Source organism: Aythya fuligula, chromosome 18, assembly GCF_009819795.1.
Source record: "Aythya fuligula isolate bAytFul2 chromosome 18, bAytFul2.pri, whole genome shotgun sequence".
NCBI lineage: Eukaryota > Metazoa > Chordata > Aves > Anseriformes > Anatidae > Aythya > Aythya fuligula.
In genome coordinates, this window is record NC_045576.1 from 886,183 (window position 1) to 911,710 (window position 25,528).

The following is a 25,528-nucleotide window of genomic DNA, read 5'->3' on the forward strand; positions in this document are numbered from 1 at the left end:
GGGAAAGGATCCTGCAGGCCTGTCCCCTAGAGCCAAATGACTTTGTCTGTCAGAGGCAGGAGCTCTGAGAGAGCACAAGTACACTGGGCTGGCTCAGAGCAGCTCAGCTGTCCCGACCTGCTTTGGACTGAAACAAGGAGAGGGCATTAGTCTCTCTCCCCAGTCTGCCAAGCATCTCGATCGCACTTAGTGATCCTCAGCAGAAGAGCTGAGGTTGAAACTGATGTGGAGGGTGACGCTGTCATGGCAGAAGAGCCAACGTGAGCGCACCTGGCTGCAGCTGGACAGCAGCTTCCAGGTCCTGTGCTGTCCACAAACATCAGCCACATGAAACGCTTCAGTTAGCTGCTGTTACGTCCTGACTGCCACAAGGCCTGCCCCAGATATTGATTCTCTACAAGCTCCATGCAGAGCTCCTCCTCATAGTCAGATGGGCAAGAGCTTTTTGACCCAGGCTTTTACTGATAAATGAAGTGCTGAAAAAGTAAGAGCTCTCATGTGAGCTTTGGGAGAACTGCAGGTGGGGGCAGAGGAAGGAGGCAGCATGGTCATGCTCATAATCTCCTCGTGCTCACGTCTGGCATTTGTCAGGCAGCTTGGCATGCTGATAGCGAGGTGACAAATAGGGAAATAGGAAGGGCCCGGGGACAAGCCTCCACCTGTCTGTGCGGCTTCTGTAGCAATGTGCACCTTCTCACTGACACGCACCCTCCTGCCCCTATCTCAGAGATAAAGGCTTATCTCTGCTTGCTCCAGCTTGTGGTGCCAGGGTGGGTGAGAGTGCAGGGAGCCATGGCTGCCCGCCCCAGGGTGGGTCCCTGAGCCACCAGCAGCTAGACCCCTGCAGAAGGTGGGCCCGCCTGACATGGGGTTGTGTTGGGAAGAGGTCCCAGACAGTCAAACGTTACTGGTATCCTGACAACACGGCTCTGCATCCTGTGCACTGTGCCTGTCCCTATCCACAGTTCTGCAAGTGTCAACAGCAGCAGCCTCCTCTGTGACCCTGGTGTTCCCAGGGGAGCTGCTCTGTCTGCTTGGCAGAGAAATGCAAACAGCTCAACAGTACACTTGCCATGGCAGCTCTGGGGCAGGCAGACATAGGAATATGAGAGCAACAGTGTCTTGTGGAGTCTCTCTCCTCCCTGCTCCCCACATCCTGGGGTTCCTCATGTGTGTCTGGAAATAGGGCCTGTCCCCTCTCCTCTACAGCTGCCATCAGAGGTTGTACCTTCACCGAGGAAACACAAGGCTGTATGATCCTTGCATTGGGGTGTCTGCAGACAAGTGTGGGCATCCTCTTCTGGGAATAATCACTCAAGCAGAGGGACTTGTAGATCTCCAAGACTTCCGCTGGGCTGGCATTTGACAGGCATGTGAGGAGAAAACGTGCCAAAGCACGGAGCCCAATGGACCTTCAGGATACAGCAGCAGCCCAGGGCATGACAGGAATGTGCTGCATCCTGCTGCCTGATACTGGCGGCCTGTGCGGAGCAGGGAAGCCCTGCCCTTATCTGTCTCTCTCACCCAGCCCAGGGCTGACCATAGTAGTTTCATGATCCCATGTCTCTGCTGTAATCTCAGGCAGAATGGTGTTGTGCTTGGGGCTGTTTTTAATGCACTGGGTATTGTCCTCATCAAATGTATTGGACAAAGTGATGACAAGGACCTGGTAAAAAAGGTTCTTATATCACCGCTCAGCTATGTAGGGCACTGGCGGCCTCCTGTCACTGGGATGTTAGGGCTTTCAGTTGGGGTTTGGCACTTTCCACTTGCCCTGCCGGAGGTGATTAGAGGAACATGTCAGCTGAACTTTCCGCTATATAAACAGTTTGAGATTCCAAGGTTAAAGTAAAATGATTTTAAATCCTGCCATCTTTCTGGTATTGCAAAAACAAAAGGCTTAATGTTCAGAAGTCCCAGGGCTCACCTCTGCTCCTTTTTCAACCTTCTGCCCCAAGCTGTGAGCACCACAAAGTGCTTCTGACTTCAAAAATCAGTTTGAGGATCCTTCAGCTTGAGGGTTTCTTCTACAGAAGCCTGAGGACTGAGTTTGTGTCCCCTGGTGCAGCTGCAGCACCTCCTTCTCATGGCACCCAAATAGCTTCTTGCTGGACTAGCTTCCTGCTGGACCCTAACATGCTGTGTGTTCACCTGAAACGGGATAAAACTGGCTTACAGGGAAAGTTTTTCCCCAGCAGATGGATTGATGGAAGGCTATGGCAAAAGGGAGAAATTTTAAAATGGACTAAATCATTTTAATCCAGACTTTTGTTTTTAACAGTTTTGTCCTGTAAATCTCTATTTACCACAAGCTCCTGACATGGCAGCTGGAGACAAACATTGTTTCAAATTTGACATGTGCTTTGCCCAGCCTCCAAGCCTTGGCTCCAGTGGATGAAGTCATATTCAAACTGCCTCGATTGTTTATAAAAAGGGGATTTTTTTATGGTTTCTCTCTCTCTTTTTTTTTTTTTTTTCCCCCACTCCATTTCCATGGGACCATGCCAATGGAAATAATCTCATTAATTTAGGAACCATAGAGCAAGAGAACAAGGAGTTTCCTGGGGGTAAAACAGCTCTCAGTGCCCCACTTGAGACCTGAGGTCCAGTTTGGATGTGGAGGGATGAGCCCAGACTTCAAAAATGTCGGGTTGCTGGGCTAGCAGGATGCTGCAGGTTTTCCTGCTCCTTTCTCTGCCTTCTTGGTACTGGTGAGGCGCTGAGTCACCATTTCCCTTAGTGTCATGCTCCCGCACTGGCATCCCTGCAGCAGCATGGGGGAAATAACTGCAGGGGATTCTGCATCCCTCCTCCAGCTGGAGGTGGATAATAGAGGAACACTGAGCTTATGCATAAACAGCGTGGAAAATGGTTGGGAGGAGCATAGCCTGCTTTGGGATGCAGGCTGCTCCATGTATTCCCCAGCAGTCTAGCACCCCAGTGATGCTTTCACTTCCCCTCTACTCTGTTGGACCTGGTGTGCCACTGGCATCAGTGGAAAAAAAAAAGAATGTCAGCCTCTCTGAAATGAGGCTATTTCACTCCTGCTTGTTGGGTTGTAAAAGCTTGGCAGGTCACAAGTGGGAGCATCCAACCAGCCTAATGCCCACATGTGTGCACCCAGCTTTCTCCCACGTGAGGGAGGAAGGAATGACCTTTCTCCTGCAATACCATTTACATGCTCAAAGCCTTGGGCAGGGAAGGAAGAGTAAGAGACGAGGTGTTCTCTCTGAGAAGACATGCTGAGAAATGATTTGTTTTCCCATGGTCTTAGCGCAGCACTAAGAAGATGAGGAGATCTCTTTTCATAGACCTAGGTGAGATAGCACAGTCCTGTGCTGGACTGCAATAGTACGGTGAAAAATAAGGAATTTTAAATAATATGCAGCCGCTGCTCCTACCTCTAGGTCAATCACTTTCTGCAGTTGCTGCTTGACATCCATGTAACCTTGACAGCCCCTGCCCCATGCCATGCACATGACACAAAATACATGCTCACTTCACTACCTTTTATGGCCTCTTTCACAGCTGAGTCGACAGGAATAATATTCTTCTCCACCAACTCCAAAGGACCCGGCCTGAGAGCAATCTTTCATTGAGATCATCTGCCAGTCTGGCTCTTTTCAGCTTCATTTGAGTAGACTGATGGACCCTTCTGCAGCTGAGTCTAAAAGGCCAAATGGAAGGCATCAGTTCAGGACCTGGGGCATCTGTAAGCACACTGCTCAGTGAGAACATACTTCCCCCTCAGCACAGCCTTCTGGACTGTGGCCAAGACCTGAGCATGGCTCAGTGTCCAGCAGGAGCTGCACTGAGACTGGGAAGCAAGATGGATTTAGGGAGATGCGTCTTCCTCTGAGCCTGAGGTCAAGCTTCCCCATTCCCAGGTAAAAACTTCTGTTTCCTAACCTGGGCTTGCAAACCCAGTCTGCAGCCAGACCATCCTTCCCAAGGCCCAGAAATGATCTGCAATGGAAATTTCATTAAGCTGTGACTAACATGAGAGCAAAAGTGGACTCTGACTCCTGCCTGCCAGGAGCCCATTGGCCTGTGGCCTAATGCAGGTGGATCTCTACTTCTGAAGGAACAGCTGGAGGAAAGAACCGTTAACAGAGTTTGACAACTGGAGCGAAAGCCTTGCACTGGAAAATAAAAAGCCAAATCTTCAAGAGTGGAATGTTTGGAGGCAGCATGAGGGCAGTGTTCAGGCCTTCAGGGGAAAACAAGCTGGTGGAGAGGAGCATTAACAAAGGCAGCTAGATCTGGAAGCTACTACCAGACCAAACCAAACTGAGAAGCTTAACTTACTGAGTGGTGAAAGAAGAGTGGCCAATTACAAAAGACAGTGGTGATTTCCCAAATAAAGATTCTCTGACACCTCTGGTAGCACCAGAGCACTCTGGTAGGTCAGGGAGCAGGATCCTACACTAGACATGCCTATACCTCTGGGGTTTAAAGTAAGAAGGGCTGCATCTAAGCTGTGCTGCCTTCAAAGACTGGACAGTCTTCTGGAAGAGATTCTGTAGGCAATACAAGCTTCATACTAGACAATAAGAAAACTCTGAACGAGGTCATGAGAGTTCATCTAAGGACTCAGATTACGTATGAAAAGGAACCACATGAGCATCTTGAGGTGAACAGTAGTAGGTGTGTCTGGAAGACATTTAGATGACAGCAAGTGGTCTCAAGCTGCCTGATTTCAATCATGTCATGTTATGAATCAAATGGGCCTGTAAGTCCATGAAAATCCAGGGCACACCTCTTTGTGGGAGCAGAGGCCTAGGCCAAGTGTTTGTGGGGCAGCACAGACAGCGTGCTCAATGCACAGCCCGGCCATCTCTGCACCACCTCTCCTCCAGCTCTGTCTCACTGGCCCTGTCAACGCCTGGTGACTGCAGCCATTTCCACATCTGTTTTACAGCTCCTGGCCCCAATTCCAGTTCATATTTGCTTCAATTATTTACCTAAGGGAAAGACAATTTCCACCTGTTAAATGGCCAGTGATGCTGGCTCATTTTCAGATGGAAAGAAAAAGGGTAAATTAAGAGAGTGGCACTGATCTGTCACAGACTCTGGGCTTAAACCTCTTGCATGACAGAGGAAAAAGAGATAGGAACTGCATCCATACTGAGAGCAGAGGCCAAGCATTTACAGTTCCCAGAGAGTAATCTGCTTCTTTCCAAGGGACTAACAGGACTCAAGGAGGGACTGCACATCCTCCTTGTCTCTAAGGAGCTTGTTATCTTCTGAAGATAACGAGTGGACACCAGAGAGTCCTGCTGTCTGTGACGGGATGCAGCAGAGCACTGCCAGCTCCCTGGGCTGGGAGGGGACACCAGGCTTGGGAGAGGGGAGAGGCTGCTGGGTCTCACTGACTGGTACCAGAGCTCAACCTTTTTTTGTATGGCTATGCTTGGGTCATTGATTCTATCAACATCAATAGACACATAATGGGAATTATGGAAAAAAAAAAAAAAAAAAAAAAAAGTCCGCCTTTAGGAGGTTATTACAACTACCTGCTATGAGGATTTCACCACAAATGCCCATGGTATGCACTTTGTGAGGATCAAGAACCTCTACACCTCTGTGTAACAAAGTATTCTTTCACAGCTGTTCTATATCCCACTGTCTTCTAGACCATCTCATACTGGTACCTGCCAGAGGTGGGACAAAGATTAGATGGCCTTGTTCCTGCTCCTGTCGGGAAAAGTGTGTCTCTCCTGCCTCTTGAAGGTCAGGTCTGAACCAAATACCATACAACATCCCATTCCATACAATGTCCCTTTGACTGTGGCCCTCATGAGCAGCTGGGGCAAAAGTTAATTGTGATGAGGGTCCTGAAAGGAACTCAAGTGGGGCAGGAGAGACATGAGTCACAGGCAGGAGAAACAAGGAGTAAGTGGGAGAATCTCAGGCAGGCTTACCTTGTAAAATGTGCATGTTGACCAGGTCTGATCTCTCAGGCCTGCTTCTGATCTGTGTGCTTGAGATAATCTTCAGTCTGCAGAACACAAATGCAGAGAGTATTATCTGACTAGAGGCAGCAATAAGGTACAGAGAGCAGAGGCCCCCATGCTATCCCAAGTTGTTTTTTTTAATTAGTATTTTATTTTTATTATTATTATTATTTTTATTTGGTACAGTTTAGGTTCAGTGAGCTCCTAAATGACATTTTTTTTCCACCTGGACACTGGCTGATTCTTGGCAAGAAATTCTTCATAAAGGGAACAACATGCATGGGAGCTGCTGACCGTTTACTATCCCCACAGCTAACCTGTGTTCTTTCCAGTTTCCTTGGGCTTCTGATGCGAGAAGTATTACGAGAGCTCGTGGAAAGGATGAAACCTGTTTGCTGGGAGTGGTAGATTTGCTCCTGGCTCAGCATACCATTTCACCTTTGAGACCTACACAAAGGCAACTCCACAGTGTAGTGTTAGCATATCGCTTCTTTGGGAAGCCTGGCACCCTTTGGTGAGATATAAGGCTGAGCAAATTATGAAGATACGCGGACACTCCTCCCAGGTCAGCCAAAAGACAGCCTTACTGTGGTCCTGCAGCTCCTGTGCTCTGCAGTTCTTCACCCCAGCTATGGTGTGGGTTGGGAAAATCCACACTGCAGATCACTGTAGTGGAGCTTGTGATGAACTTGTACCAACTTCTCCATGGTTTTAAGAACAAAAAGACACACAGAGGTTCAATAGCCTATTTCTCCAGGACCAAGAAAGTCAGTATTGGTGGCAGCTGACCTCAAGGATACAAATACTAGCTCATCGCCTAGATAAGAAGAGCTAGAGAACAACCTAGAGAAATTATTACCTGTTTTGTGAAGTTGAGATGCTAGAATAGATAGTATAAAAATGTACGTAGTTCAAAGAGGTGAAACCCTTCAGGATAAATAGAAAATAGCACACGCAGCTAGAGAAAACTGGGAACCCCACAGCAACAATTGTACAGGTTCATGTGAAAAGATTTTATAAGCATTTCTGTAGCCAGGAGAAGGCAATGGAATGTGCTGCCTGTGTTCTGTAAATAATTGTGGATGCTGCTGAGATGGCTACAGAATTTAATGCCTTGTTAAAAAACATCATCACTAAAAAGATATGTGACTATCAATCACATGACTAAGCCAAGAACCTTCAGCAACAAGACAATAGAAACTGCAGTTATCAGTTTGGAGAACAGGTTGGAGAGTACTCAGATAGTTAAATGTTCCCAAACAGTTTGAGATATACAAGGCTAGAGTAATAGCAGCTGTCTCTGGTTCTCTAGGAGACTGGGCCAGGGGAGTATACATGTATTTTCTAGTTTTAAAAGAGATGGAGAGAAGAAACCTGGAAATTATATTCCCGTCAGAGAGATATTGGAACAAGTAATCAAACAACCTGTATAAATGGATTTTGAAGACAGCAGGGAGGTGAGTAACAGCCAGGATGGATTCAATGAAGAACAAACCACATCACACCAACCTAATTTCCTTTTATGGATAGATGACAGATTTCTGTTACAGGAATAAACAAAAAATGTCATGTAGCTTGACTCTAAGCATGTTTTGACATTATCTCACATGGTTTCTTCATATGCAAGCTAGAGAAATTTGGTCTGATAAGACTAACATAAAAAAGGAGCAAAACTGTGGGTCACCAAAGGAATTAGGAATGGTTTACAGTCTAAACAGAAGAATATATCAAATCATGTTCCTGCAAGCAATTTTCCTGCTATTCAATATATTCATTAATGCCTTAGATGACAGAGACATACTTCTTAAACTCTGAATCATTCAGAAGACTAACAGATTAGAATACAAAATGTTTTGGAGGCAATTGAAGAAATGATCTGAAATACACTGGATACAGTTTCAAGAAGACAATTGGAAAGCAGCCTATTCAGGTCACAGCCACAGCTAAACCAGCTGATTAAGCACTGGAGGGGATAAGGACTTAATCCACCAGATTTCTGTACTGGTCACTGGACAGTGGTCTTAGACAGAATTTAGTAACTGCATAAATACTGGAAAATATATGAACGACTCCAGAGAACCTAGTGATCAGCAGCTGAACCACATCCCCAGACCAGCAGGCAGCTTTCTAGGAAATACCATGAAGAATGTCAGATGGGCACAAGGAGTAATGAGGCCTCCTTCTGGGTCCTGCATCTGAAGAGACCTGTGGGAAGGATCTGGAAGGCAGCAACAGAAATCACTGATCCAGAAATTAGACCAATGAGAGAGGCTGAATTGAAGGGAGATTGCTCAGTATGCAGATGACATTGATCTAGGGAAACAGGATGCAAAATACTTTTTTAAAGTACTGCATTACAAAGATAAATGGTTCTGCAAGTCCATGCAGAAGGATAAGTAATGGTCTTAATCTGCAACAGAAAGCTTGGGCTGGTAATTGTGTAGACTTGCTAACAGCACAGGTTAGAGAGCACTGGAGTGTGTTGCTTCGGGGGGTGGGTGGGTGGGTGGGTGGGTGGTGTGTGTGTGTTTGTGTGTGGTGGTGGATAGGATGGCCACTGGTCATCACACATATTTCTGGAATAACCTAGAGGGGGCTGTTCTGCACTGGGGCAGAGGCATGATTGCTGTCCCCCTGCAGTCCTTCCCTGCCACGTGTGCTGGGTTGCTTCGTGTAAGTGCTGGGAGCCCTGCTGAGCTGACGGCTTAAAGAACACCAGCACGCTCTCTGTCCTCCAACCCAGCAATCTATTACAGGACATTGATTTCAAAGTCTGCTGCACTGGCCTGATGCCATCCTCCTACATATCCAGTGATATGTTTAAGCAAATCATAGATATTTATTTACCAAAGTATTTGCAATTTCTTACCCTTCTCCCATATTTTTTCTGCAGCTTATTTTCACCAGCGCAGTCTGTGCCAGGTCAGCGCTAGCTTGTGCCTACACTTAAGTGCAGTTAAATTCACCTAATGAATTTCTAACTAACCTCAGATCAGGCCCTCATCTGAGCTAAGTTGAGTTACTGTCCTATGGATGTGGCACTGTGATGTTGACTCCAGCATTCACGCTGCACTAGCCTGAATTTCTGCTGTGACTTCAGTTCCATTTGACCTTTGCTACATTTGTGTCACTGGGGTGCAAACAGTGGAGTAAGACCTCAGATTATTATTATTTTTTTTATTAGCTGTAGCAGAAGAGCTTTCAAAACACATTAAAGTGGTTATTGTTATCTGCGTTCTGTTTGCAGAACATCAGTTTGGAGGAATATCAGCTAAACAACAAATGCCATTGAGTAAATATCTGGAAACAGACGTTACCTGTCAGGGCTATAAGCAGGGCATCCTTGCAAAGGAATATATTTTTGTTATAGACTATGCTTGTTAGTGTGTTCATTAGCATGCTCTAAAAATGGGATAGACTAGGCCATGCTTCCCTTTTCCCCAGGCAACCAGCCAGTGAAAGCCTTTGAAGAGAAAGACAAAGAGACACAAGTGTATACTTAAACTGTAAAATATATGACACTCCATGGATGCTTTGGATTGCTTGAAATTTTTTAAGCATGATAATTTTTCAGAGTCAAATTGTGTTTCTTATCCTAGCCATTTATTACTGCTGGAGTCTCAGGGCAAGTGATTTGGAGTGTGTTTAAGTTCAGAAGAGCACTTTTTCATATTTCATAGTTACTCTTTCTTGCAAAGGTCCCTTTCCGTGTGACTGCAAGCACGTTTTGCAGATTAATGGAAGAAACTCTTGTGTTCAGGCAAAACCTGTACAACTGACTGTTCTCTTTGCCAGGCCATGTGTTGAATTCCCTCCAGCTTGGTCGGGGCTGGGTGCTGGGTGCTACAAAGGGCTTGGAAAACTAGTGCAATTTCCCAAAAAGTGATCACACTACAGAGTATCATTGTGTTCTGGAAGTGGCTACTTATACCTGCTTTCAGCAATATTTTGGGAAGTCTAAGAGCAGATAGGTGATGGGGGTCAGTGGGAGCCTGGGCCACTTAGCTGCTGGGACACTGTTGCAATCGTCAAGCAGCGCTGCTGAGCTAAAAGCCAGACTCTCCTCTGATGCAAGGGTGAGTCCCCTGGGGACTTGCTCCAGGTGACCAAGGCATCCACATTTCTCCTGCACACTTGCTAAATACTTGGCCTCCCATCTGTCCTGTTTGCTGCTGGCCCTGCTCTAAGCTGCCTTGTGCAGGAGCAGAGAGCAGCCAACACAGTGAGGAGCGGGCTGTCAATATGGCCTGAAGTGGAAAGTAGAGGCTTCAGTTAGTTTAAGGTCTACTGGGCGGCTGAACCCTGCCCACAAGGTTTTTGTAAAACACAGGGGCTGTTTAAAAAAAAAAAACTGTCTTAGGGGACAGTTGCTCCTCTGCCCTTTTAAACCTCTACTGCTTGGAAAAGGGTGCTCTCGAACACAAGAACCTTGGCTTGGCACTGCCATGAATGGGGGCAAGGGAGAGGCCTTGACGCTGATCCTTGGCCACAGGGCCTGGGCAGAGGGTGCCAGGTGAGGGCAGAGTAGTGGAAGGTGCTTTCAAACCCCGCAGCTCATGCAAAGCGAGCCCACAAGTTCCCTCATCAGCATGGCTTGTAGGGATTACCTTGGCTCGCTCCAGACTTTTTCGTTGTTTCATGGAATGCAGATGGGCTTTTCAGTGCTGCACAGGAAAGAGAGAGGAGCAGTCAGCACAGGAGTGGAAGCAAGCAGCCACCAGAATATTCAGCAACAGCATTTTAATGAGTGCTATAAAAATAGCAACACAAACTAACTGCCCTCTTATTGCACTAACTAAAAATAACTCAGGAAAGCTCTGGGAAATCCTGTGCTCTCAGCCAGGCCATGGCAAGAGAGCAGGGGGACGGAGAGCACAGGGAGGACAGGAAGGGACATGGGCAGGAAGATGGTGCAGGCTTTGAAATGTGGTGCTCGGTGGGACATGTCAGACAGCCAGTGCTGCTCTTCCCTGGAGCTCTCTTCCAGGTTGTGGCACTGCGAGGCACCACAGCCCCGGAAAACTGATCTAGGAAGAGCAACGGGTGGAGGGGACCTTGCCTGAAAGTTAGACCTGTATGTGACTGAGGCTTGAGGCCAGCAGGAAAACTGGAAAGGCCTGCCTGGCCTCTTGGGGTATTTGGCCTTCAGCAAGGGTAACTTCAACCAGGACACTGGAGCTGTTGTCCTTTTTCCCTCGTCTATCACTAAGTACCCTTCCATCTCCTTTAGGCTCCTTCTCACCAGACATTTGTCCTATCCTCTGCCCAGAAGCCTCTGTGTGACATGATGCTTCCCTGGGCACCTACCCAGACAGGTACCCAGCAGCAGGCCAAGTTCTTAGCATCTCCTGACACCAAAGAGGATTAACCCAGAGAGGGTCCCAAAGGAAGGCCAATGGTTGCTAGGTCTTGAACCAGTGAACACCAGTCCCATCTATGCTGGAGTCATGGAGGACCTTGCACATTTCCTTGTTTACTCAGGTTGTGTATAAACTGGAGAGAAATTTGTGTGATGAAGGGGTTAATATGTGTCAGTTCCTGCAAAATTTCTTTTCTGTCTGTGTAAGCAAGCAAAATCAACTGTTCCCATTGGGACAGGGAAGGAGAAGGTGTCCTGAACCACAAAAACAGCCTGCTACAACTCTTTGGCAACATCTAATTCCCTTTCCATCTTCTGAGTGGGATCTAATGGGGATAGAAATTATTTTCACAGAGGACATGATGTCCCACATCAATTTAAAGAAGAATGACAGGAAGAATGAAGCAGCTGGGAAATGATTGGGGCCCTGAACTGGGTTTTGGTAGGCAACACCCCTAACCCTCCAGGGAATCACAGAAAACACAGAGGGCACATTACTGCTTCTAATGTTTGGAAAGCAGACATACAGACAAGCCAGTGTTACTGTGCCATGCTCTGGTGAGAAGCCATGAGGACTTGTGACAGCTAGTTTAAACCAGAAGCAAAATAAAATGTGCACAAGAGAAAAATGAAGTCAGCCAAGAGAGATGACTTTTACAGCCTGTTCACTCTGAAGTCCTGACATTGGGGAGTTTGCTATGGGCATTGATCAAACACCATGCTATTCACAAGGGAAAATGTTGCAGAATTTAGTAATTTACCAAGATTTTTGGAGGAATTATGTGGATACTGCAGCTTGTATTAGTCTGCAAAACAATAAAGACATTGCTAGCTCTGACTATTCAAACACCTTGTCAGGGGATGACATGGCATCTTGAAATGGCTAAAGGTCTGGAGTCAATAGGGCAGAGCTGCTGAGCTTTGTGTTGATAACCTTAGGACTATTGCCTCTAAGGCTTGAGTTAGAGGATGAGGTGGTGGATGCACACAGCAAGGGAGGCCTTACTTCAAGCACAACTATTTCTACATCCCATCATTGTAAGGGAAAAATTGCCTTGAGGAATCCTTGCTACAAGCTGCCTCCCCCTCCTTCTGGGTAGCTAAGCAGATCTGGCTGGGCTCCAGGGCAAGACCCTGTGTAGGCTACAAGAAGAGTTTCGTCCCCACTTGTCCTTGCAGCCCTGCCCTTCTGCAGGTGATTCCTGTGGGGGATGCTCTTGGATTTAAAAAGCTTTTCCAGGTCTGTACCAACTTCACTAAGACAATATTAATTGAATGTGTTCAATAATAGAGTCCTTGCATGAACAGTCTTGTAGGAACTTCCCACTCAGGGAGCCTGAATAACAGGGTAGCATCTGCTCTCACCTGCACTGCTGTGGATCAGGAGTGCGGCCATGCCTCAACAAACCTGGATGTCCCCTTGCTTTCAGATGCTCCCCCATACACAAAGTCACTGGGCAGAAGGGACCCGGAGGTTGCCCTTGCTTACTAATCTGAGTCCACCTTTATTGCAGAGCTTTTTTTCAATAGTTTTGATTGTTTTGCCAGACAGTTTTTTCAATTTGCAATCTGAAAAACATCTGCCAGAGTCTAGCTTTGAACCAGAAGGCTTCTGCAACACTACTGTCTTTTGCTCCTGAGCATCCTCCTTTAGGCAGTTTCCTGCCTTCCTCCAGTGATGGAATTATGTGAAAGGTTTCACGTTTGTTAGATGAACATCCTTAACATTGAGTTAAGGCAGTCTTGGTTAGATAAGCCATTCATCTCACTGGGCTATGCTCATTGTACCACTGATACTTCTCCCTGAACTAGTCTCTTGGGTTCCAAAAAGCAGTCAGCTTCCTCAGAGCTGCTCCTAGATTTTACTCTTGCTGTGCTTACAGCCACACTGCTGAACAGCTCAGCAAATTCTGCGTATAGTCATCAACTCCCATTCCTACATGGCTTCTGCAAGCCCTCAAAACTTTTATCCAACACTGATCTTTGCTCACTCATGTCCTCTTTCTGGTTTCTGTATAAAAATGGGTCACTTAGAAAAACAAAGTTTCTCTGTCCTCTGATTATATAAGCAGAAAATATAGCCAAAGGGTTGAAAACAATCCTTGTACAAAAGCTGATGCAGAACGTGGAATCACGTGCATGCTCCCAGCTTGGTACCCAAACCTGACTTTCCAACATGTAGACCAGCAATGCCCCATTTTTCTCTTTCCAGAAAAGCTATTTTCAACCATGGTGGGCTTACAGATATCTGTTTCAATTTCTTGCCCACCTGCAGTCCCTATGATCTGAGATCCCATCCTGGTGCACCTCCTATAGCCCATCTCAACAGGTCCTCAGAGCCATAGGAAGACAAGGTTAAACAAAGAATTGTGTTTCCTAAGGATTAACTGCATATGTCCAAACCATGGGGAAGCTGGGCTGGGACTCCCGCTTATTAAATGCTAGCATCTGACACTTCCTCCTGAGGTTAAATTCAGCAGTTAGATTCTGCATGTTTGCTTTAATAATGGCAGAAGTGCCTTTTCTTTTATTACTTTTAGTGATTGAACTATGATCATACTTTCCAAAATGGCATCCTTGGACAGAAACCAGACTGCAAAATATAAGCCTAGAAGTTAGGAGTGTAAAGAAGCTGTAGGTAACAGACCCATTGTGCTCAGCCCTGCAGGGCAATATCAGGTATGCCAAACTCCTCAGTTGACACAACAACACCATACATGTGTAATGAGGTATCCTGCACATTGTCTGTGGTGACCACTTTTACAAAGTGAAATTGGTGATTCAGGAGACTTCAGACATCCTTCTGGCCACTGACTGTATTGTCAGTGCTTGCAATTGCTATCATAAATGTCACCAAACTTGGTTTAAAGCTCCAGCTCCAAGAGTCCTGTCATTAAAATGCTTGCCATTTGATGGCAGGCAGTATAAAATCTGAAACCATAAAGAAATACACAGTAGAAAAAAAAAAAGAAAGAAAGAAGAAAGAAAGAAGAAAGAAAGAAGAAAGAAAGAGAAAGAAAGAAAGAAGAAAGAAAAGAAAAAGAAAGAAAGAAAGAAAGAAGGAAGGAAGGAAAGAAGGAAAAAGAAGAACCTGAATTTATCAATCTTAAAACCTCACAGACATGATTTTTATCATCCTGCTCAAGTGTTCTTAATACTTGATTCTGGCAATACTCTACTGAGAGGCATCTCTTGCTGGCTCCCCTGAACATCCTTTAGGAAGGCAGCTTCATGAGAAAGGCAGTGTTAGAGCTGTTGTTTTGCTGGATTCACAAAAGCTACATCAACAGTCTTCAAGGTTAGCCAGAAGAGACACAGTGGAACAGCCTTTGGAAATTTATGATCTTATCAGAGACCCCCAAGGGGCCCATAATGAGCCAGAATGGTACCAGGATAGTCCTTTACCTGAGTTCCAGATAATCACAAATTCATGCACACAGAGCCTGAGCTAATTCAGGGTGGAATTAATCCATCAGGCAGCATTTTTTCTGTAGTGGTGCTACAGGTTTCATGATGCATCTGCTTGTGCAGAAGGGGATTGTTTTCATTCATTTATGTTTTGGAGTCTAGCATCTGTTTTTCTGATGTTGAATGGTTACAAGGAGCTGGAATGGGCCCCCCTCTACCTTTTCACTGTTTCTGTGGGTCTGATGCTGCCACAGAGGTTCCTGACTTTTACAGGAGGATGTGAGATGCGCTGCCCTTGCCTACACAAAGAGCTTTTGTTCTGCGGCAGTGACCTCTGAGACAGCACCCTATGCAGCTTTATTTTTGAACAGTGCAAACTAAGCAGCTCTCCCAACTTCAGTTTGAAACAGCAGCATTGCAGCTTGTGTAGAAAATGCTGGGCACCATTGTACAGCACCAGGAACCATAATATTACTACGGGCAGGAAGCAAAGTCCAGCTCAGTAGCATCTGCTCAGAGCAGAGAGAGCCTGAGCAGGCAGCTGGTGCCATGCAATGTCCCAGTAGTGCCCCTCTGATCCAGGAGAGGGTGAAAAAAGGCAGAAAACAATACTCACGTGGCATGATGCCTTGGTCTGCCAGCTGCTCACGAGTCCTTCTCTGCTGAAGCCGTAGCTGCAAAACTGTGAGAGAGAGAATCAGGAAAAGATGCAGTATTTTTCTGATGTACTAATGCATCTATCAAGGGAGATGTGCCTGTGGTCTTTGTGGCACAGACATCTGACACTGATCCCTGCTGCTGCTGGGACAGACTTGGGTGCAACCATGAGGACTGCCAGGAAGGAGCTGCACAGTCTGCACCAGCCCAGACCTTACTTTGCACACAGATATATGGTGGGTAGGACTGGTTCTGGTGCAAGCAGCATGCTAGTGCCTGGGGCAGACTGAGGTCTGCCTGACGTCTGCAATAGCAGCCTCAGGTGACCATGGCTTCAGCTCAAAGGGTTGCTCGAGAGAGTCTGTGGGTAGGCAGAGGGTGCTGGTGGAGAGAAAGTCCACTACCCCTTGCAGGTGGAGGTAGTGATGGGCTGTCCCATTCTGAGAGGGGAAGGACCTGTTCTGAGTCAAGCAAGTAAGGTGGCTTCAGAAGGTTTTGAAAGGAATTGAGCTCCTTTGATAAATACTTTGTCCATAAAGGTATTTTGCGCTTTACGGTTTATTAGGTAGACCCCCAAGGTGCCAATCTCCTATGCTTCATTGCCACTAGTGCCTGCTTCCCAGACACAGCTGACAGCAAACACGAGAGCAAACTAAGTCCTGCACAGCAGTGCTGGCCAGAGAGGAACCACACAGAAGATAATCATTTTGACATTATGAAATGTATTTTGGCTACATCTCGGTATCCTTGTGCACTCTAAGATTTGTGATGTGTGTATAGGTATTTCATTGGTTTTTGTTGCCTGCTGCTTCCTGCATCACCTGGTGCTCCTGGGCTGGGCAGCCAAGGGGAACAGCAGAAACATCACATTAAGCCAGTTCAACCCAGCCACATGAACCTGATGTGAATCAGCAGTTTGATCATCAACTGAAGCTGTCAGTGACACTGAAAAAAACAAGAGAAAACTCACTGTCCACTCTGCCAACCACCCCAGACCCTCATTCCTGCCCTCTGAGGCCCAGAGCTGGGGGTTTAGGGGCTTTAGGAGCATGACTGCAGCTGAGTAGTGTGCAGGATGGGGAGGGCTCTGCCAGGGCACCAGACAGGTGGCAGGGAGTTGGGAATGGGTTGATGGGAGGGAGAGACTCCTGTCTTCAGCAGCAGCAGCAGCTTTGCTACATGTCAGACAACAGCTGAACAAACATGAAACACATGTCTGTCTGTGGCCATGGTGGGTATCCAAGGACCTTGTGACTTGCCCAGTAAAACACTGCCCGGTAAAACACTGGCTGGCAGATAATGGCTCCATTTTGGATGCAGCCTCCCTTGAAGGCAGGAACACTGCCTGCTCTGACACTCTTTACTGATTGTGCATGCCAGTGGGAGAGAAGCTGCCCAGTGGGAGATGCATGTGGGACCCTTCAACCCCCCCAAGGTCCCAGACAGGCAGGAGCAGGGCAGGCTTGGTGGCAGGGTGCAGTCATGCCACTTGTGTCCTGCTCAGCACTGTAACTGTTTCTCACAGCTATATCAGGAGCAGGAATCTGTGTTCAAAACAGGATTTCTAAATGGACTGGGCAGCTCAGAGAAGGCAGTGCTCTCTCCAACCAAGCAACAGGCTGACACCAAGCTCCTGATGTGTTGGCTGTGCTTGGATGAACAAGGAGTCCACCAGCACCCTTAGCTGTGTAACCAGGCAGCCAGCCTCCTGGGTGTCACCACCAGCAGGGGAAAGCAGTGGTCCAGCTGAGCAGCTTTGGGTCTGCTTTTCTGAAGCTGCTGTTTTGCAAAAACTTGGCTGGGCTCTGCCCTAAGTTCCTCCACTGGATTTTGGTCTCACTGCTCTGCTAATAGCCAGGCATCACTGAATGTTTTTTTTTTTTTTTTTTTCTGTGGATAACATCACATTGCCAGACCCATACAAACCTCTGACATACAACTTGTGTAGGACCCATGTGAAGTGAGATAAAGCTCAACCAGTTGCAGCCCTGGAGAAGGTGCAAGGCAGCAGCTGCTCAGCAGTGGTCAGTCCTCTCCTGGCCAGGCATTGCCTTGAACAGGACCCAGCAATGCCAGCTTTATCTCTTTGTGTGATGCTCAGCACTTTAGGGGTGTTTCACCTTCTTCCAGGCAGCTGTGCCACAAGTTTCTGTGTTACCTGGGAAGCCAAACATCACTGCACTGAAAATCCCAGCTACACTGGTAAGAACAGGATCTATAAATCCATATCTGGGCCCACAGGTGCCTTGGAAGAGACATAGGACGATATCTAGGTGATAAAGAGCCCAGAGCACCAAACAGGCACAAGTTAGTAAAGAACAACCAGCTATGAGGGCTGTGTTCATCACAACATGCAGCCCCAACCTCTCCATGTTCCTGAGAATGTGCTGTCACCAGTTGTCCTTGGAGTAATCCATTCAGCATCCCCATCATCAGCCTGTACATCCTTCTCCTCAAGCACAGTGAGGTATGGTTCAATCTTTGCTGTAACACATGCCTGACAGAGAAACAGATGTCTGTCTGCTAAAACTCCAAGGTATAACATTCTGAAAAAGTAAAGCAAACTTCAAACTGATCTACATGAAGCCAGTGTTTTACAAAAACTTCACGAAATTATAAAACAATGCCATCAGTTACAGACAGACCATGGTTTGAATGCAGGCATTGACTGTGAACTGTACGAGTTCCTGACTGGAAAGAAACTTACATATATTTGCAGTTTAGAAATGAAGGTTCCACCACCATATATAAGCTGTGTAAGCTTTAATCCTCCAACAAGCCAGGCAAGTCTTTGAAAATTCACACCCATGTGTCCACATTTTGGCATGGGTGTTACCCCATGCCAAGCCATACAGAACCATATTTAGGGTGTTAAACTTTCACTTCTCACCAATTATCTGAACTACCACTGATGTTATACAGATGTTGGCCTTGTAAACTTTCTTTCCATACTGCCGGACAGAAGAGGTCAGAGTTAAGGTTAAGTCTGCATTTGCCAGCTTTGTTTGCTCTGTCTGATGACAACATCTCTCTGCTGCTGGAGTACAATTGGTTTATATTCAAAGCAGGAGATCACTACACATAAATCATTGTCTCTGGTAAGAGTTAAATATGTTTCTGGAACAGCCCTCAGAAGTTCTAGTTGATTTAGTGCAATCCCATTGATAATTGGAGCACATGGGATAGCATGGCAGGCTTGAAGAACCATCATTCCTGCAAAATTTGTCAGGATGACCTCAGATCAGTATATTTATCTTTGGCAAAATAGACAAAATAAACACGCACACAAATCCTTGAGGAAGGGGAGGGGAAACCTGAAGGCCTGAAACATGTTGGTGATTTGATCTAACTCTTCTGGAGCAGTTCCTGGTGCCCCGCTCTGGTGCATCTATCATTTCTCACACTGCACAGCTATACTGCTGGCCAATGGAAAGAGAAGAGGAGGAGAAAACACTAGGATACTGAAGTGAGGACTGTAGGCCACTGTGTGAAATAGATATTAACTCCACCACACCAGCCTTTCTCAGACAACATTTTCTTGGTACTGATGCTGCCAGATGGAAGCGAGAGCCCCTCAAACCACCTACATGCCACTATACTCTAGTTGCTAACTCTTGGCCCTACTGACTTGCTGTGTGCAAGAGAGATTAAAGGGATTCTGGGAAGAGGAAACAGTATATAAAGTATTTCAAGCACTCTTTAGCACATAAATAGGTCTTTCTACTGCTCAATGTATACAGACCACAGCGAAACAGCAAAAGTTACTTAGTTTTTAAGATTTACCTTAGCCTTTACTAACATTGGCCTGGAATCCTTCAAAAGGGACTCAGACTCATCATGAGTCACAGAGCACAGCTAATCCTTCTCAAACCTGGGGAGCAATCAAAGCCTCACTCCTGCCTCTGCAAGACAATTTCCAAAGCAACTGTGCATCATGAAGCTCTGCACTTCATGGCTGGACCCCCCTGGCCTGTCCTTCACATGCTCTTTGCATGCTACACCATGCTTTGTGTAAACTGCTACTGCCCAGCAGTGCCACAGCCCCTGAGCTCTGCAGGGAGGTGAGGTTGCAGGGTAATGGGTCCTTTGAGACAATCATCCCTCTGCCAAATGAATGGAGGAAGACAGTAAATCAGAGCACTGAGCTTCCTGCCATCCGTGCCGGGGCTTGACAGCTGCTGAAGCTTGCATGGGAAGCAGAGACAGCAGAGGAAAATGCCCCTTAGCTATTTTTCACATAAAAGAGGTTTGACCACCTTAACCATTTAATGCTAGCTTTTCTTTATTCTCTGTATTACTAGGATCCAGCACAAACAAAAGGCAGCATTATTGATTTATTTGTACCCCTCAGCATCCCACTTTTCTCCTGTCTCACAGACTGTGATGACCAGGGCTGTGCTGTGTCCCTGTCTCTCATTACCTGCAGCAGTCACAGCAGTGGGGAGAGCAAAGTACATTGGGGATTTTGGGCAAGCCCAACTCAAACATAACAAATAGGCACAGAAATCTTGTCAAATGGATGGAAATCCAATCTTCCACTGGGCTACAGTGAGGGATGGCAGTTGTGGGAATAGGTCATGAACCAAAGAATGCCCCACAAATTGACTGACTTGATGCTGAAAGGCACGAGAATTTCTGGATACAACGACCCACAAAGTTTACTTTTACTAAAGAATCATTTGAAAAATATGTTTAGAGATCCCACTGTTGGTTCCATAATAAAGCCAACTTACAAATAAAACTAAAATGAGCCTTAAGAACAATACTGGTTCATTTGAAAAGAATGCAGACGTAACACAGACCATCCTCCTCTCTTCAGAAAGGTGGCAGTGTTGCTTTGTAGTTACTGGATGAGTTGTTAAAGACAGATTTTTTTTTTTTTTTTTCAAACAAATGGCAATGTACCATAATTTACCAATGAAATCTAAGGAATGACTTAATCTAATGAAATGTAAGATCAGAGTGATATGGAAACCACACCAAAGCCCTGGACACAAGTTTTGTGTAATTCAGCCAGACTAGGACACTCGTGTTTGCACACACACTCTTGAGTTTTCAACCAACTGCCAACTTTGTATTTGCTGAGAAAACAAAGTTTAAGTTGACCACCCAGCTATCTTAGAGATCTTGATAACACCACTCATGTCTACCATCAGTATCATAAATCTCTAATCTCATTATCTACCATGCACAAAGAGACAAAAACACACACGGTGTGGGTGACATGCCAGACCGGGTGCATGCTCCAACGTGACTACCCTGTCTGGTTCTACAGCGTCCCATACGGCACATGCAGCTGGTGTGTCTGAACATCCTCACAGATCACATTCACGGGGAGGACTTCACCCCTGGGAATGTCAGAGAAAGCTCCTCCAGATCACTTTTTGACATTACTGTTAGTATTATTGTCTCTTATGTTCATTTAAAAAAATACAAGTAAAGATACCCGCTCAGAAACATAGCATACTTACTATAAATATAGTCAGCAAATAAAGGCATGAATATCCAGAAGAGGGTCTGATTTAGAAGGGATTGTCCCATAGTTCACCTTCACTCACCTTCACTCACGCTGAATGTCCTCTCAGAAGCCCCTTACCGGTGCTTCCCCTAACTTATGAGACTGAGACATGTTTTACTTCCAAACCCTCTGAGAGTGGCAATCAATTGTGTGGCTCTGGTTTTATTTCTCTGATGATGTCACTTTAAATACTTTCATGTTCCATTTGTTATTTTTACTTCTAAAAATGACGCATTTCTGCAAATTCATTTTTCTCCAGTTAGTCACAACTTAATGGAACAAAGTCAGCTGCCTGCATGTCAGAGTGAGTGCCGGACCTGTCCCCACTACTGTTATCACAGACAGACCCACAAGAGCACCTGGAATATTCGGACGGCATTAGGTATGTTGTTTTTCACAGACGCCCTTCTGGATTTCTGCCCAAATCCTTTAATATAGGGCCAGGGCAGTGGACCCGGGAAGTGCAGTTTTTGCCAAAATAAACCACAGACATAAATCAAAGACAATGAAAAGCAGAAGGAAAAAAAAAAAAGCAACAGAGAGAGGAAGGAAGATGAATTTCTCCACTTGCGGAATAGCCTCTACAAGAGCAAAGCTGTGACAGCTCTACGACCCCCTGAATATTTTGCTCACATGCCGCTTCCAAACATTTAATGCAAAACAGTCTGTGGCTGTGGCTTGCCGGAGAGAGAAGTTTTAAGACAAATCTGGAGGTTTCCCCTACCTGATCTGAACTTGCTCCGAATCAGCAAGGAGTGCTCAGACCCCAGGAGTGTCATGGTGACTCGGGACCGGATCCAGACGCCCCTCACTTAAACCATTAACTTCCTCCAAAGAGAAAAGCTGACCACGGCTAGTGCTCAGGATTCATCCAGGTCTCCTGGACTCTCTGGGTGCTTTTACAGCTGGCTGGCAAGAAGCAGCAAGTGGCTTTGAAAGATTTGGTCCCATCCAGCACTGACCCTTCACAGAAACCAACTGCTCCCCTTGTGCTGTGTTGAACTAATTAACTTTTTGCCGGCAGGAGCCTCCTCCTGCGCGGGGTTTACTACCAGCAGCTGGGTGTCCTGGCTGATGTCATCGTCTAGCGGGGAGCAGCGACTATCGGAAAGGGTCTTAGCAAAGACAGAAGTTTGATATCTGATACTAATTACTACCGGCCGGTATGCAGCCAATCAGGGCTCTCCCCGTCTGGGCCAACTTTTGGAGCTGCTTGGAAATATCAACAGAGCGAGGGCTTAACTCTTTTGCAGCGTGGCGCGGGATGGCCGGCCATCTCACCACACACTACATGGCCCCGTTGTGGCGCAGGGGCCCAAGGGCTCCCCAGGGCAAAGGAAATGCCGCAACCAGGGCCCTGTGCTAGGCAAGGGGACAGCTGGCTTTAGGTCAGTTGGTGGTAGTGCCTTTTCCAGTGGAGACGAGGATGCAGCCAACCCCATGATGGAGGCATGACTGTGCCCCTGCTGCCCCTCAGCCAGCTCATTCGGGTGCTGAAGCTGCACCCTGGACCTCGGTCAGTGCATGCTTTTTTCAGCATGTAGCTGCACCCGTAGTGTTACCCTCTGGGGAGCTTCGTGTACTATATGGCTCAGGTAGCACACGCTGCAGGTGCTTAGAACAAGTCCTCTTGTTCTGCTATGCACAGACACTCAGAATAATGCCAAATAAAGGAAGCAGGGCTAAATCTTAATTAAAATTTCTTGTGCTATAGATGAGCACAGCAACCCCAAGGATGCTGGGCACAGCCATAAGCTGCATATAACTGCAGTGGAAGATACTTCTCCACCTACCAAACATTCTGGCATGTGAGAAAACCTTTCAGTCAACTTGCTAAGTAAAGAGATGCAGATCCTTTGAGGCTTCCCTTCCCCAAGCCTATGCCTGGTTCATTTCAGGTAAATGGAAGAGAGGGAACTGGTGGCACTTTTCCCCTTTTAATGTAAGAGTTATAAGCCAAGGACACATGGGTCTCACCCAGGAAGCTGTCTATATTCCTCCTACAGCATAAACACTCAACTGGGCCCTTCCCTTCCCTTCCCTTCCCTTCCCTTCCCTTCCCTTCCCTTCCCTTCCCTTCCCTTCCCTTCCCTTCCCTTCCCTTCCCTTCCCTTCCCTTCCCTTCCCTTCCCTTCCCTTCCCTTCCCTTCCCCTCCCTTCCCGCCGGTTCCCTTCCCCTTCCCTCCCTTCCCGCCGGTTCCCTTCCCCTTCCCTCCCTTCCCGCCGGTTCCCTTCCCCTTCCCTCCCTTCCCTTCCCTTCGCCTTCCCTGGGTCTCCAGCACAAGAAGGATGTGAAGCTGTTGGAATGTGTCCAGAGGAGAGCCCACTAAGATGATCAGAGGGTTGGAGCACCTCTCCTGTGCAGAAAGGTTGAGGGAACTGGGCTTGTTTAGCTTGGAGAAGAGAAGGCTCTGAGGAAACCTCATTGTGGCCTACCAGTACTTGAAGGGAGCATATAAACAGGAGGGAGAGAACACCTGTTTACATGTGTTGATAGTGATAGGACAAGGGGGGAATGGTTTTAAACTATGACACGGGAGATTTAGGTTAGATATTAGGGGAAAGTTTTTCACTCAGAGGGTGGTAAGGCACTGGAACAAGTTGCCCATGGAGTTCGTGGATGCCCCATCCCTGGAAGCATTCAAGGCCAGGCTGGATGTGGCTCTGTGCAGCCTGCTGTAGTGGTTGGCAACCCGGTTGAAACTAGATGATCTGTAAGGTCCTTTTCAACCCAGGCCATTCTATTCTACGATTCTATGATTTTGTGATCTTCATTCCCTTTGAAGCCTGCAGGTCCTTCACGACTTCTTCACTCTGCATCAGCTGGGCCTGCAGGAGAAGGCTCCTCAATCCTTCCTGCAACTTTTGAGGGGGTTCATGTTTGTGTCCTTTTTCTGCCTGCAAATAGTCATCTTCAGTCTTACAAGTTCAGTGGAAGAGGAGTGGAGTACAAGGGAGACAAAGCAAGGTGTGACCCTGCTCAGGGTAAACCTCCCCATGGCAGTAAAAGACCATCAGTGGGTATGGCTTAGGACCAGCAAGGGGAGTTGAGATGACCGAAGTGCACCTTGTAGGCACAGTAGTTCCAGGCCTGCTATTGAATGTTTGGAAGAGGAGGCAGGGCAGGCCTAGTCTCTGGAGCAAGACACTATGCAAGGTGGGCTTTTCACTTTGCTTCACAAAACTGGCACCTTATTTCTGCTGAGGCTCATGCACAGAAGATTTGTCAAGAGACCTGACATCAAGGATGTGTAAAGCCTGAATCCCTTGAGTATCATAGTCTTCCCTCTTTCATGGAGATGCATTGCCCATTTAGGAATGGTTAATAAAGGATTTCTGTTTTCTTGCATGGACTTCTAAAATAATTAAAGGATGGGAAAGAATCAGTGATAAAACAGAACCAATTACAAAAATTCAGGTTTTGGCTCTCAGAAAACTTTTCACATGGTCCAATGCAGAGTGTAGTGAAACTCAGAATTGTTCCAAGGCAGAATGCAAGGTATTGTAAAGAGTGAAAATAAGGATTACTCAAGAAAAGGAAGTAAAAAAGTTGGGCAATGATCAACAGGTAAAAAGGAAAAGCACTTTATTAATGGCTTACCAACAGAGGTTGCAAATGTGCAGCTAATAAAATAAACTGGTTAATCAAATGTCAGAAAGATCAATAGATTTGTATGACCTGGATGAATGAGGATCTTGGCCAGACAATGGCAGATGAAAATAAATTATTTACTTTCATGTCAGAATGAAGGGTGACCCATCCAAAGTCCCCACGTACAGAAGCCTGAGAGATGGCATCATGTAAAAATCACAGGTTGCTAGATCTTGAGTCATTTTGAATGTGTACAGAGGCTGAATACACAAGATGGTATTAACACCATCTAGGATAAAGATTTTTACTTAGATGAGCAGAGAAAAGTGTGCTGTGATTTCGTGGGTGCATTGCAGTGGGTTATTTGCTAGGGATGTCTCACCCAGCTGGCTTGACTTCCATTTTAACAGGATGCCTGTTTCTCTTCCTACTCTTTTCTAAAGACTTTTTATTAACCTACAGATAACTTCTGAGTGGTTTCCAAGAGGACATGTCAGATCACTGCTGCACATATGAGGTTGTACTGGCCACATATTGCAGGTCACATAGGTCATTCTCTGTTAGCTAAAAGAGTGAGTCTGGTTCTGTCAGAGCACATTTATACCTGATATTTAGATGTGCAAGCAATTACTCACAAGAAATGTGAAAGACTGTCCTGAAAGCTAGTGCCTATGCAAGATTGCTGTTATTATGGCTTTGATCCCTCTAGCCTGGCATTACAAGCATGGGAGGGAATGGATAAAACTGTTGCATCTTTCTTTATTTTATTTTATTTTATTTTATTTTATTTTATTTTATTTTATTTTATTTTATTTTATTTTATTTTATTTTATTTTTTTTTTTTTATTTTATTTTTTATTTTATTTTATTTTATTTCATTTCATTTCATTTCATTTTATTTTTATTTTATTCTTATTTTTTATGTCAGCTACAGCATATTGGTGAATCATTGTCCTTTCCCTGAATGCCCAGATCCCAACATTCAGTGTGGACGCTCTGCTGAATGACACAAAAATGAAAGGGAAAAGAGCATGAAG

General features: G+C 46.1%; 1 protein-coding gene across 1 annotated transcript in view; it reads right to left on the reverse strand.

Moving 5' to 3' along the window:
* The window catches only part of MYOCD (myocardin), a 117,626-nt gene that overhangs the window by 9,820 nt on the left and 82,278 nt on the right, over positions 1–25,528 (reverse strand). The window contains 8 exon segments of the mRNA XM_032199904.1: positions 3,508–3,594; positions 3,597–3,647; positions 3,650–3,667; positions 5,925–5,979; positions 5,981–6,001; positions 10,565–10,591; positions 10,593–10,621; positions 15,341–15,406. Of these exon segments, the coding sequence (XP_032055795.1) occupies positions 3,508–3,594; positions 3,597–3,647; positions 3,650–3,667; positions 5,925–5,979; positions 5,981–6,001; positions 10,565–10,591; positions 10,593–10,621; positions 15,341–15,406 (354 nt within the window).